Below are 14285 nucleotides of genomic sequence, written 5' to 3'. Positions count from 1 at the left end.
ATCCAAAGCGCTGCCTCACATTCACCCACTCATTCATACACCGACTGCGGTGTCAGCCATTCAAGGTGGCATCCAGCTCGTCGGGAGCAGCTGGGGTTAGGTGTCTTGCTCAAGGACACCTCGACACTTGGTCAGGTGGAGCCAGGGATTGAACCACCAACCTTCCAGTTTGTAGGCAACCTACATGAACCACTAAGCCACTGCCGCCCACAGTGTCATATAATTCTTCAGAAGTTATTCTAATATGCTGATATGGTGCTCGAGAACAACTGTGCTTCCTAATATTTTTGTGGAAACTTTAATGAATAGAAAGTCCAAAAGAACAGCATACATTTTAGAAATATTTAGCAACATTATAAATGCCTTTGCTGTCAATTTTATGATTTAATTATTTCAAAAATGTTAATGATTTAAAAGATTACAAAAATTACTGACCCAAACATTTTGAATGGTAGTGTATGTCCTGTTAAAATCATTTCTCGTCCTCAATTTTAATATGTTGTTTTCGGACACAGGAAAACAAACCTTATATTAATTACAAATGTAAAACTGATGTTTAGAGAGGCTGTTGATGTCTACTGTTTTCTCTGTTTATCCCTCTGTTTTATTTCCTAATTTAACTATGAGAGATTTGAAAAAAAAAAAAATCAAGACCTCAGTATGGTAGCAGGGGCAAATGACTTCTGTTAGGACCAAGAACAGGGGTGTATTTTCCCCTAAATTGCCCTATTTCCACAAATGGACTCTTATTGATTCTAAGAATGCATCCCCTCAAAACAGATAATCTGTTACTGCCATTTGCCTCCTCTAGTCACCACTTAAGTATAATTACCTAGAAGTCAATACGGCTGCCAGGCTGCTGCCACGGTTAACCTCTCAGTCACCAGTCACAAGCATCCTGCTCAAATGTCCTCTCAGCCTGGCACAATGACAGGGCTCTGGGTTTTTAATTAAACGATTGTCTTGTCAATTAATAAAGATGTTCCTGGTGCTTAATGAGCTCAAGGCATTTTAAAGACAGGCTTTGGTCAGCTGTAGATTTGAGGGCACAGGGGAACTGCATTAACTACAGCTAGATGCAGTTTAGCTGTACATAAGGCAACTTTATTTACTGTAGCATCTAATTTATGCCCTTTATGGACCATATTTTAATTACTCATGGCAATATCTGGCAAAATAAATCTTATTCTGAACCATACAGTGGTGGCCAAAATTGTAAAAATATATATATATATATATATATATATATATATAAATAAAATATTGAACTTTTTTGCCTCCAAAACATGATTTAATTTCATAATGTCCATGAAACATGCAGATGTTTGTTCTGCACAACAAATATCAGATAAAGTAAGTCTTTGTAAGTCTTTCTAAAGTAAGTCTCTCATATATTTCCTGAGAACGTCAACAGAAATGTCATGCAATGCCTTCTGCAACTCAAACCAAGTCTTTCCTTTTAATGTACAATTAGATCTGTCCAGTTTATTTTCCAACTTACCTCAATGAGAGTAAAAAAAGGTAAAGTGAAAAAGTAGCAGCAGTTTTTGCTTGTAAACAATAATATATGCATGTTTCTCTCCTGATTCATATGAGAATACTTTTTCAATGGAGAAAGCAATATTATGGAAAGACTTGTTTCTCACAAAGTTTCTCACTTCTTGTGAATAATTGTGATGTTTTATCAGCTGTTTGACAGCACCCATTCACTGCAGAGGATTCATTGGTGAGAAAGTGATGTAATGCTAAATTTCTCCAATGAACAAACAAACTCTTCAACTTTCGGGTGAACTAATCCTTTAATACCATTTAAGAACTTTTATTTATTTTTTACTGGTGCTATGATTAAGGTTATTTATGCTGTGATTTTACAAGCTATGCCACAACCATTATAACTATCTTAGTAATATACATCCACATCCACCACCTATAATAATAACATTTCATCAAAATATATAATTAATATATACCTTTAGTGATATTGCATGAACCTATTTTGTTAAGAGCTGACTCTTTACCTGGAGCAAAATGTGTTCTATTCAATATACTGAGGTCTTTCTGATTTGCTGATTATATTTTGTGATTACTAATTTAGGAACCTAAACCCTCGATTATGCTAACCACCACAATACATGCTCTGAATACACTGCCATATTGCAGCCAGCATTTAAGAAAATCAATTCACAGTTATGAATTGGCCTTGTCATAATCTCTACAGGAGATAATGCATTTTCCAGCACTGTCGGTTGATTTATACAGCAGATGACAAGCCATCCATGAAATATATAACTCCCTCCAGCTGACGGACTACTACAACCAGCACGATGATCAAACTGAGCTTGTGCCAAAAACCTAAAAGACATTAGGCTAAAGATGAATTTATCATACAAGTTATGCACTATATTGGTTTCTGTTTTAATCAGCAGAGTTCATTAAAACTGTTTAGATTTTATTAGAGATTTAAATTACATTGCTATTATGGATCGAGATAAGCATCCCTCCATGACAAGATTTATAATTGCGGTGGCTGAATATTTAGCCTTTGTCTGGAAGCAAACATCACATCTTTATAGAACACATTGCCCCTGCCTAGACAATAGAGTGGTTCATCACAATTATTTTATTCAAGTCAATATTATGTATGTGCATCTGCATAGCACCCTTAAGCAATGCAACCACTGATCTATATATGTTCTCTATTATAGATCAGTGAATGCAACACTACAATCAGGCTTCTTGCCTTAAACCAGTGGAGCTAATGAGTCTAATTGATGACCTTTAGTATTTCTACATAAAATAATTAGGAATCCTGCTCTGGGCTTATTAATCCTTGCAGGATAAGCAGAATGTCTGACCAGCTATCCCTCTTGATTACTGACAAGGAAAAAAAAAATCTTAATTAGGATTGATTTTCCCTTCCATTTTATTCACCACTTATTCAATATTTTGCTTCTCAGTAAACCTCATTTGCACTTTGACAGTGTGATTAAGGGAAATGAACAATTATTTTGTTGTTTTACTGCAATTTTCAATCTTATTAATGCTAAGAGTATAGTTTAGGAGGATTTTTGTTATTATTTTACCCTTCAAAATGTTTAATAAGAGGCTTGCTCGGATCCCAGATGCAGACACATTTGTTTACATTACCTGTTATTTGTGTGCTGTGTCCGATTCGTGGGCGAATGGTTCTTTTGAGTCGGATCTTTCACAGTACTCATTTAAACTGGTTCTCATTACCGGTCCGAGCAGTTCGCTAGTCATCCGATTCAATGATTATTATTTACATTAGTAATAATAAATCAAGCAGATGACAGTTTCACAAACAAGTTTTAAGCCTAGTCCCAGACTAAAATGTAAGTCTAAGCTGTTTTAGATTGCACTGATTGATCTTAATATATATCAATGCCTTTGTTTTGTCTCAAGGTGGACACCAGTCAAGTTAAAGCCCTGAGAAAGTTTTAGAGAATCTGATTAAAATGAATAAAGTCCAGTGGTGTAAATGTATACAAGTAGGCTTATGTTTAAATGCAAATTGCCATTTAAGTTCTAACTGGCTTGGATTAATCATAAATGCAACAAACTGAATGAAGACGAAACCAATCAACCATTATTAATCAAAAAGTTATAAATAGCTACATGTGTTGCACACATCACATGTCTTTGTTAGAATATTTGAGAGTATATAGCCTTTGCCACGCCGAAATGCCATCAGTGACCACGTGCTGACGCTGTTCTGTTGTGAAGTAAAGGAATCACTGAATCATTTTAACCGGTTCTTTAAAACGAATTGTTCTAAAGAATCGATTCGCGGAAATGCCATGCGCGGAAAAACACACGTACTATTGTTCAACTATCGCTTGTTTATAGCCTTCATATCGTTGGTTATCTGACATCATAGATTACAAGCTTTATAACAGGTCTATGCATTTTATTATTATAATTTTCATTTTTCAATTAAAATCAGTTTGGAAACGAAAGTCTCTCTCTTGAGTGGAAGTGCAAAATCCGAAATATAACAAGGTGACTTATGATACAGGAAAATAATCAGTTTCCAATTATGTCAAGGTGTCTTATCACTGTATAGGTCCCATAAACTTGACATTTCAAAGTACAGATTTTGCTGCTAAAACACATGCTCACTCCGCACTTCCGCGGCTCTGCCCACGATAACACGTCTCGGTGGGAAAGAAACATTTGACGGGTGGCGTCGGGTCTTACGGTTGTCGGTATGACGGGTCTGCATCACCGCGCGCGATTTTCTCCGATAAAATTTACAGTTCTGCCGCCTGTGAGGGTACTTTAGGGTACAGCTGATCCCCGGAGGGCATAAAGGGAGGTAACCAAACTAGATGAGCCAGATACATTAAGCCTATAATGTCAACACATGATCTGAAGTTGCAGCAGTCAAGTTGTCAAAGCGGAGTGAAAGTCAGCGTGACGTGCGGTGTCTCAGATCAGGAGGGATCTTACACACAAACTGATAAATCACGGTAGGCTACAATACAATGTTTCTATAAGTTCTTGAAGTTTTTAGTACGTTTTCTTACTCATCTTCTCTAACACAAAAACTGCTTTTCCTGCTTTTCACTGTCTCAAACTGACCCTTATCATCCTCCGCAGACAACATTATGGAAGTCTGTAGCTTTAAGCGAACAGGTTGTAAATTAGTTCTTACGTAATTTTGAAGAGCTTGCGTAAATATTAGTTTGCGTTAAGTAAGATGCATCCGATGTAGTTTTACCACAGTTACACATTCTTTGTCAAAGAATTATAACAAGATGCCAATGGATTGGACATTGATTCAATCATTGAACTTTTGTCTGGAACCACCCCAGTTATATAATACATGTTTTTATCTTGCACACACATAGAAATGCATAGCTACATAATCAAGGATTTAAGATTATATATCTATTTTTTTTACCAACATATTTGCTTGACTACTTCTATGTTTAATCGTTTCAGATTATTTTAAACGCACCTCCACAATATCTAATGAGGTGTCACTGATATTAATCTTTTGCTGAATGTCATCCCAACATGTCTCACCATGTTTATGGTAAGACTTTAGCTCTTGTGCAATTTGTCACACCCACATTGTCTCAATTGTTTTAATAATAATAATTTTAACAAAGGGTAATTTAGCCAAAATTAATGTTCAGCATTATTAGGAGAAATACAAGAAAGTCTTTTCTGTCTACTTGGCAACTACTGTAATCATTTTCTTTGCACATGTAGAGGTGAGACAAAACAAGTGAAATTTCACTGTCACTGATATGTGTCGATATATTAAGAAAACATCTATGGGTGTTCCAGTGAAGAATTCTTCTTAAGGGAGTGAACTTTAATTTTAACTAAGTAGCTGCAGACATGTGGTGTCTGTTGAGAACAACACTGCCGCTCTCTGTAGACTGTATTGTAGCAGTATTGTAATGCTGAAGCTTGATTAGTTTTCAGAATGTAAGTGAACATGAGAAAATCCATCCTGGACCATTGGCTCAACACATCAACAACAAGAAAGATTTAGAAACTAGAACTACTGCTTCTTCACCATCGTTGCAGTTAACAGGCCAGCAGAAAAGCAGCAGAGGTGAGTTTGTATGACTGGATTATAAGATGCATTTGTTTTCAGACACAGACTTTGGGACGTAACACCTTATCATAAATTCATTAAATTCTGACTAAAAGTTCATTTTTATGACATGCATTTATTTGCATATGTGAAACACTTCTCAACTGATCAGATTTGCAGATCAGGCAAATAATACTTCTCAGAGCTAAGGAAGACCTCAGTAGGACATCTGAGGAGCAGAGGAAGCCTGCCAGATTCACTTCCACCATCTCTATCAGTCTACCCAACAGAAGAAACAAAAAAGACACAGCGGAGGAAAAAACACTGAAAGCTACAACTAACCTGTGAGTTTTTTTTTTTTTTTTTTTTTTTACATTTCAACACTTTTCTTGGGGGGGGGGGGTCATCATGCTTTAAAAAGTGTAGTGTTCACTTTTGTTTTTAAACTAAATTTTATAGGTGCAAACTGTATATATAATTTTAACCAGCCATTTACCAGTTATCGGTTTAAAACATGAAAATAATTATCAGTATATGGCATTGACCAAAATTCCTTATTTAGTTTAAAATCCAATTTTATAATAAAACAGGATCAACTGCTGAAATAAACAACTTCAGTGAATGATCAAATTTGTAGCATTCACTCCAAAACTGTTAGTCTCCCAATTAGTAAATGTTTTATGAAAATGTAATTCCACTTAATACACACTGCACATAATATTGTCTTGTAAATTATGCCATAGCACTTTGTGTTTTGTGTCATTTGCACAGTCCTAGCCAGGGCAGCAAACGCCCTTTTGACCCATGACTGGCAGTAATAGTCCTTATATAGCAATAAATCATGATTTAATGACAATGAATGATAGTGTGAAAGTGTAAAGGCAAAGATTTGCTGTTTGGCTGTACCATTTCTAGGTGTGTTCATGCTCTCAAATAGTGGTTACACCTTTATAAAGTCTTTACACCTTGATCTTAGAAACAGTAAATATTAATTTATGTGTAGTATTACAGTATCTTATTTAAAAAGGTTTGACATCACTGCTCTCTCATTTTTCAAAGCAGATATTAAACAGGTTTTTTTTTTTTAAGAGGTATGTGTATTTGACTGTATGCATTAATGTGTGAGACACTCTGTACTAATTTTAAAACAGTTTAACCATGGACCCCTCCCTTCATGTCAGGCAAGTGAATTGTTAACTCCTAAAATGCTTAAACTGAGAGAAAGGATGGAATGTCGTTGATCTTGTTTTCCTGCGTTGCCTTGCTGAACATATAAAAGACGTTGAACTAGAAGAAGTACAACCCGAATTCCGGAAAAGTTGGGACGTTTTTTAAATTTTAATAAAATTAAAACTAAAGGAATTTCAAATCACATGAGCCAATATTTTATTCACAATAGAACATAGATAACGTAGCAAATGTTTAAACTGAGAAATGTTACACTTTTATCCACTTAATTAGCTCATTTAAAATTTAATGCCTGCTACAGGTCTCAAAAAAGTTGGCACGGGGGCAACAAATGGCTAAAAAAGCAAGCAGTTTTGAAAAGATTCAGCTGGGAGAACATCTAGTGATTAATTAAGTTAATTGATATCAGGTCTGTAACATGATTAGCTATAAAAGCTTTGTCTTAGAGAAGCAGAGTCTCTCAGAAGTAAAGATGGGCAGAGGCTCTCCAATCTGTGAAAGACTGCGTAAAAAAATTGTGGAAAACTTTAAAAACAATGTTCCTCAACGTCAAATTGCAAAGGCTTTGCAAATCTCATCATCTACAGTGCATAACATCATCAAAAGATTCAGAGAAACTGGAGAAATCTCTGTGCGTAAGGGACAAGGCCGGAGACCTTTATTGGATGCCCGTGGTCTTTGGGCTCTCAGACGACACTGCATCACTCATCGGCATGATTGTGTCAATGACATTACTAAATGGGCCCAGGAATACTTTCAGAAACCACTGTCGGTAAACACAATCCGCCGTGCCATCAGCAGATGCTAACTAAAGCTCTATCATGCAAAAAGGAAGCCATATGTAAACATGGTCCAGAAGCGCCGTCGTGTCCTGTGGGCCAAGGCTCATTTAAAATGGACTATTTCAAAGTGGAATAGTGTTTTATGGTCAGACGAGTCCAAATTTGACATTCTTGTTGGAAATCACGGACGCCGTGTCCTCCGGGCTAAAGAGGAGGGAGACCTTCCAGCATGTTATCAGCGTTCAGTTCAAAAGCCAGCATCTCTGATGGTATGGGGGTGCATAAGTGCATACGGTATGGGCAGCTTGCATGTTTTGGAAGGCTCTGTGAATGCTGAAAGGTATATAAAGGTTTTAGAGCAACATATGCTTCCCTCCAAACAACGTCTATTTCAGGCAAGGCCTTGTTTATTTCAGCAGGACAATGCAAAACCACATACTGCAGCTATAACAACAGCATGGCTTCGTCGTAGAAGAGTCTGGGTGCTAACCTGGCCTGCCTGCAGTCCAGATCTTTCACCTATAGAGAACATTTGGCGCATCATTAAACGAAAAATACGTCAAAGACGACCACGAACTCTTCAGCAGCTGGAAATCTATATAAGGCAAGAATGGGACCAAATTCCAACAGCAAAACTCCAGCAACTCATAGCCTCAATGCCCAGACGTCTTCAAACTGTTTTGAAAAGAAAAGGAGATGCTACACCATGGTAAACATGCCCCGTCCCAACTATTTTGAGACCTGTAGCAGAAATCAAAATTGAAATGAACTCATTTTGTGCATAAAATTGTAAACTTTCTCAGTTTAAACATTTGCTATGTTATCTATGTTCTATTGTGAATAAAATATTGGCTCATGTGATTTGAAAGTCTTTTAGTTTTCATTTTATAAAAATTTAAAAAACGTCCCAACTTTTCCGGAATTCGGGTTGTATTTAGGGAGAAAGAGTAGCGTGTGAAACATTGAATTAGACAAGAGATTTGTTTTCATCATAGTTTTGATGTTTGTTTATCTGCCTGAGGGAACTTATCTTTTGCTGAGATTTTGAAAAATCTAATTTAACACGGAGGTATTTTTTAATCTACGTACTTTTATCATTTTTGCTCATTTAAAAAATCATATGCTAATTAAAAATTATTTTCTCAAATTGACTGTTACAGAACACATGAAGACGTAAAGAACACAGCTAATCAACACCACTCAGAGGTAAGCATTCAAGCTAAGATGCATTAAGATGCATATTATTTTTTTAGCAAGAGAATGTCTGGTGTAAAGATACAATCTATGTCTTACAAATCAATATCTTAAATATAATGAATATCTCTATTGTACTGCCCTTTGAATACATTCCACTCCATGCTTGCATTTTTGACATGCAGACAATTTTTTTAGTGGAATGTAAAGCGCAGTTGTGAAGCTGAACTGTCGGTATAAACACTTATGGAATGGGAGTGGTGATTTGTTCAAATAGTTCAAATACATATGAGAAGCATATATTGCAATTTTCCCAAGCAGCTCTGAAATGCAATTTAGCAGTCTAAAATTTACAAATGCTACTGTGCTTGAATTAGTGCCTGTGATTTTTGCAAATTTTGGCAATAATCAAAAGATTTGTTTCTTGTTCTGACAGCTAAGGGACGTGCTTTCACAAACTGACCAATGTGGCGAATCAACAGGTGATTTATTTAAGAATGGGGATGGGCCAAAAGCAAGCTTTGATGAAGACTGTTTTTCCACTCTGCAACAACGTGGGACAAAGCAGGTACAAAATACAGGAATACAATACAACATAGGCCTTCACGAACAAACAGAAATTGTTCACAACTCACAAAGACATTCTGCTCATCCTGTTTGTGAGGTTCAAATAGAATTCAACAAGGAATCTGGAGCCAACGACTGCAGAGAGAATGCTTCAACAAATCCACAATACCACAGTAATCTGACCTCCCTTGAAGTGGACAATGGTCTAAAAGCAAGCACTGATTCCCAGTTTTTTACACACCATTCAGAAGTTGCAAACCAAGTCTTGTCATCAGACTATTTACCTGCTCCTCATTCTGAAAATACCCCTGAGCCAGAACCTGGTTTTATCAATCCTACATCAGCTATGTTGTCTTCAGCCCTGGCCTCAGTTCTTGTTCCACCTTGGAGTGGCCGCCTTCGAAGACCCAAGCAAGGCGGCAATGACGTACAGCATGAACCCAAAGACTGTGGACAGAATATGAACCCATCTACCTTATTTCGCCAGGATCGGCAGCAACAATCATTTCTTCCTTCCCAGAGGCGACCATCTGAACACATGTTGGCCAATGACAATGACATGCAGTTGACTGCAGGAACCAGCTATAACTCTCCTGACTGGCAAAAAGAGAACAATTCCCCGAACATCACAACCACAATACAGCCAAAGAGACCCATTACCAAGTCCTCTTCTGTGGTGATGTACAATAATACAGATTTGCATCCTTTTCCCACACCTCTGGACACACGTCAGGTACCAGGTTTGTCCCATTCAGGGTACAGAATATCAAATACTGGAGATAAACACGAGTCTTTCAAATCATTGAGCTCTAAGCCAACAACAAGCAGCCTACTTCTTTCCTTGAGGAGGTCAAATTTGAGGAACTCTAGTGCTGAGCCCACACAATCAGAGACTCAGATGACTAGGTCTGTCAGGTCTCTTACATTGCCTAGCAGAGATGTTCTAACAACTCCATCATTTGCCCATCCTGTTAACGCTGCTGCCCAAACCGCCGAAAACCCAGACACTCCTGCAAGAACAGAGGAAATGTCAGTCAGTCAGTTCCATTTCTCACCTAGAATTAGGAGAAGAGTGCCATTAAGGGCATCGCTGTTTCTAAAAAATCCAGAGACAGAAATTTCAAAGAGACTAGAAGCTTCTATTGCCAAAGCAGAGGAGGAACATTTCCCACACTCCACAACCAAAACCAGCCAACTTGGTGTTCTCAGATCCCAACAACGTTCTTATTCAGTTCTTTTAAGGGAATATTCCAGTATAGAAGACACAGATGCAGTGGAACAAAATACTGCCAACAACACCAACCTGCAAAACTCCTATGTGATCAAACAACAAGTAACTCCAGATACCACATTTTCTCCCAAAGATTCAACAAATTTTAATGTTCAACAATCTGGCTTTAATGTCCAAAGATTTAAATCGCAAAGCACACACAATATAACAGACAGCAGTTCTTTAGGCACAAGCACTTTCACAGACAGGCTTAACTGCTCACCCAGGAAAGACTCTCCTGTAGATGGAACAAGTCCCACAAATATATATCTGGACTCTAAGAAATATTCTCAGTCAAGTCAAAACCCAATGGATCTTTCAAGCCCTCTTTCTCCAAGCAGACCTCTCAGAAGTGTAAGAGAACCAAGCATTTATTCATACCTACGGGAGTACAGCCCGGCGGTGTCCACCCCTTCCCCTTCCACCCCTACTTCCCACATACAGAGAGGTGAAACATCAACTCTTAAGCAAGATAGAGGCGTAACACTCACAGGTGACTGGAAAACACTTCCTTCAAAATTTTCATTTGACTTCAACCCATTTGCGCCACAGGTAGAAGTGTTACAAAGAAGCTCTTTTGGCTCTCAAATAGCACCAGCTCAATCTCTGCCTCCTGATTTTGGACGAAGATCAGCTCCTCGTCTCAGTACATCTCCATATTCTAGCCTCATCTCCTCACGACCTGCACTCAACAACACTTTACAAGACCTACCCTCTCTGCCTGTGCACACAACTCATACCCGATCTACATCTTATGATATTGTAACCACACCTGCAGACTTCATAAAAAGTGTTCCAAGCTCTTCACTGTCCACATACACAAGCATTAGAAAACCAAAGGAACAGTTTGCTGCTTTTAACAGAGAACAGAGGACAGCAGTTCAAGCTTACACAAGCACCCTAGATAATCACAAACCTGCCCAGCCATGCCTTTTACAATCTGCTCCAGATGCAAGTTTTGTCATGGAAAGCCAAAGCACTAATATAAGCCCACACCCAAGGCAGCTCAGCACTGGCTCTAACAACTTCTTTAATCAGGAGCATGATGGCCTGATGGAACTTCAGCTTGATATGGGTAATGCATACCCCAAGCACAGGCAGGGTGAGAAAGGTAAGTATATATTACCTGATAAGCTCACAGGAGAAAGTGAAACTCCACTGACAGTTGAGAAAGAGATTCCTGCCGTGCATATGCCTGAGAGATTGCAGGAAATGCAAAGTTCCAATTCAAAAAAAGGCCTCTTTAGTTCACGAGTCAAGAAAGACAAAGAAGCTGTCTTCTCTTCAGCTTCTTTGCCAGACAAAGAGGATGTTAGTCCCCAGTATTTAAAAACCAAAAGACATTTACCAGTGTTTAGAACGAGCAGCAGGATTGACCAGATGTTAAATCGCTTGAAACTGACATTTGGTGTCAAACGTTCAGACAGCTCACTTGGCACACTACCAAAAAAGAACAAGAGTCTCACTCAGCAGCCCTCAGATACTGAGAATTTTGAAAGTCCCAAGACAGAGGAGAAAACCTGTTCTGAGAGCCACCCAGCACCCTCTAACTCCTCTTTAACAGCTGATAAAACATCTTTAGGTTCCTTGTCACTACTAACATTAAAGAAATTTGAGAATACATTAAATATGAGTGATCATAATGAGTCTAAGGCCGAAATAAATGATTCTGGGTCCACACAGGAGGCCCCCAGCTCATCCTTGACCGTCGGTAAAGCATCTTTTGCCTCTTTTGGATCTTTGTCGCCACTTACATTAGAGAAATCTGAGAATACTTTAAATATGGATTGGCAAAATAGATCTACAACTGAACAAAAGGGTTCTGGGTGCACATGGGAGGTCCCCAGCTCATCTTTGTCCACCAATAAAGCACCTTTTGCAGATTTGTCCCCACTTACATTAGAGAAATTTAAGAATACTTTAAATATGGACTGGCAAAACAGATCTACAACTGAACAAAAGGGTTCTGAGTGCACATGGGAGACCTCCAACTCATCTTTGACCATCGATAAAGCCTCTTTTGAGTCCTTGTCACCCTTGACATTAAATAAATCATCCGAGAATAAATTAAATGTTGATCAGCAAAGGAGGCATAGCGATGAAAATGGAAACCGGTCTTATGGTAGGAGCTTTAGTCCACACAGGCAAAAGACCCAAAATATGAATCGTTCTGTCACCTTACCACATTACAGAAAATCCTCTGTCGGTCCCCCATCGCCCTTTTATTTGTTTGATTTTGATTCAGAAGACATTCAAAATGACAATGTGTTTTATAGTCCATTGAGCAAAAAAACAAATTCACTTTGTGAGTCAGATGACTTCTCTCCTCAGAGCGCCACCAAGAGTCCTCTGCAGCAAAACCTTGTGAGGTCTCGCTTGTCCTCATCATGTGCTGATTTAAAGTATGGGCTACACAGTGGACGATCTTTCTCAGTTAGCAGTGTGGTTTCAAGCCGACCATCAGGTCCTGGACGAATCTCGACAAGCAGCATCAGTGACCTCTCAAGTTTGGATGAATTTCTGCCGAAAGAGAATTATACAGTAGTTGACTCTCCAATGAGTAGTAGCCTTTCCCCAATCTATGATGCAAATTCAATCACTGGTAAACAGTCTCAATCTGGATATACAAATAATCTTGATCTTGATCATGATGATGCAGACCCAACCCCACCTCCATCACCAACTATGTCCTCTTCACCTCGTCGTATGTCCCATGCTCCTTCTGTGTCTTCCCCCATATGGACATCTCCAGAAAATCTGTCTCCTCCTCGTGGAATCCTGTCATCAAGGCGCCACACAACCAGCATGACTGTTTTTGAGGAGTCTGATTCTGACACCACAACTGATGATGAATACTATCTTGATAATAGTGATGCAGCAGAAACAGAACTTTAGAGGAGAGAATTGTATGTTGTTCAATTCCATCACGTTACAACATATGCTAAACATTAACAAATGTTGCAGGGTTTTTCTATGCATAGTGTCGTCTATGACAAAGCTGCAGCAACATTAGACCTCTGTCAAACCAATCTAAATTGTAAAACAACTAGAAATACAGATTATATATAGAAGGAATTATAATTATTTCAGAATTATAAGACCATGTTGATTTCATATTTCTTGTTATATATTAAATATAATGGGTTGTTGAATACTTTAGTGCTTGAGGATAACAATGTTTGATTTCACGATGAATGTATTTACAATACAGTTCAATGCACTGTTTCATTAGCTTTTTTACATATATATTTTCTGGATCTTGAGGCTTTGAAATGGTGAATTCTCATGTTATTCCTTTTATTGAGGCCTGTCTCCTGTAGATTATTGGCTGTTTCATTCACTGTGGCATTTGAAAGCATAGCGTCAGCCACAATACATTATTTTCCTGACAAGACATTCTATAGTCAGAAGCTGCCAACCAAGAAACTGAACGGCAACTATGTTTAACAGATGTATTTGAATTTTTTAAATACTGCCTCTTTAACATTTAGAAAAAATATATAGAAAATAGAAAAATGTAATATTGGTGCCTGCAACGCTGATGATTCCACATTAATTATGGCTAAGTCTGTAAAGAAGATGATGTAACCGATATCTGCTGTCCGTTTGATATAATTGTTAAAAGTATGAAAGTGTTATTGAAAACAGTGGCTGATCCTCATCCACGACTTGTTAATTTGAGGTTTCAAACACAGGACCTCTCACAATCTAC

At 38.0% G+C, this 14285-nt stretch overlaps 1 protein-coding gene across 2 annotated transcripts; it reads left to right on the top strand.

The window, feature by feature from the left end:
• The first annotated feature begins 3985 nt into the window (after positions 1-3985).
• zmp:0000000991 (uncharacterized) lies at positions 3986-14022 on the top strand. 2 transcript variants are annotated; one of them, XM_059524740.1, is made up of 5 exons: positions 3986-4490; positions 5451-5590; positions 5745-5916; positions 8703-8748; positions 9173-14022. In XM_059524740.1, the coding sequence occupies exons 1-5, from the start codon at positions 4375-4377 to the stop codon at positions 13466-13468; spliced, it is 4770 nt and encodes a 1589-aa protein (XP_059380723.1). In that variant the 5' UTR covers positions 3986-4374; the 3' UTR covers positions 13469-14022. The 2 variants fall into 2 exon arrangements, with proteins under 2 accessions (XP_059380723.1, XP_059380724.1); XM_059524741.1 differs by lacking the exons at positions 3986-4490; positions 5451-5590; positions 5745-5916 and adding an exon at positions 8504-8611.
• The last annotated feature ends 263 nt before the right edge of the window (positions 14023-14285 follow it).

This window comes from Carassius carassius, chromosome 35 (genome assembly GCF_963082965.1).
Source record: "Carassius carassius chromosome 35, fCarCar2.1, whole genome shotgun sequence".
NCBI classification, from domain to species: domain Eukaryota; kingdom Metazoa; phylum Chordata; class Actinopteri; order Cypriniformes; family Cyprinidae; genus Carassius; species Carassius carassius.
The sequence above is the reverse complement of the archived record's forward strand: the minus strand, read 5'-3'. Positions and strand labels throughout refer to the sequence as shown.

Coding starts and splice junctions, on each gene's coding strand:
- zmp:0000000991 (XM_059524740.1), top strand. CDS start 4,375: ATGTCAACACATGATCTGAAGTTGCAGCAGTCAAGTTGTCAAAGCGGA. Junction 5,917..8,702: donor CTGAAAGCTACAACTAACCT/GTGAGTTTTTTT, acceptor TGACTGTTACAG/AACACATGAAGACGTAAAGA. Junction 8,749..9,172: donor CTAATCAACACCACTCAGAG/GTAAGCATTCAA, acceptor TTGTTCTGACAG/CTAAGGGACGTGCTTTCACA.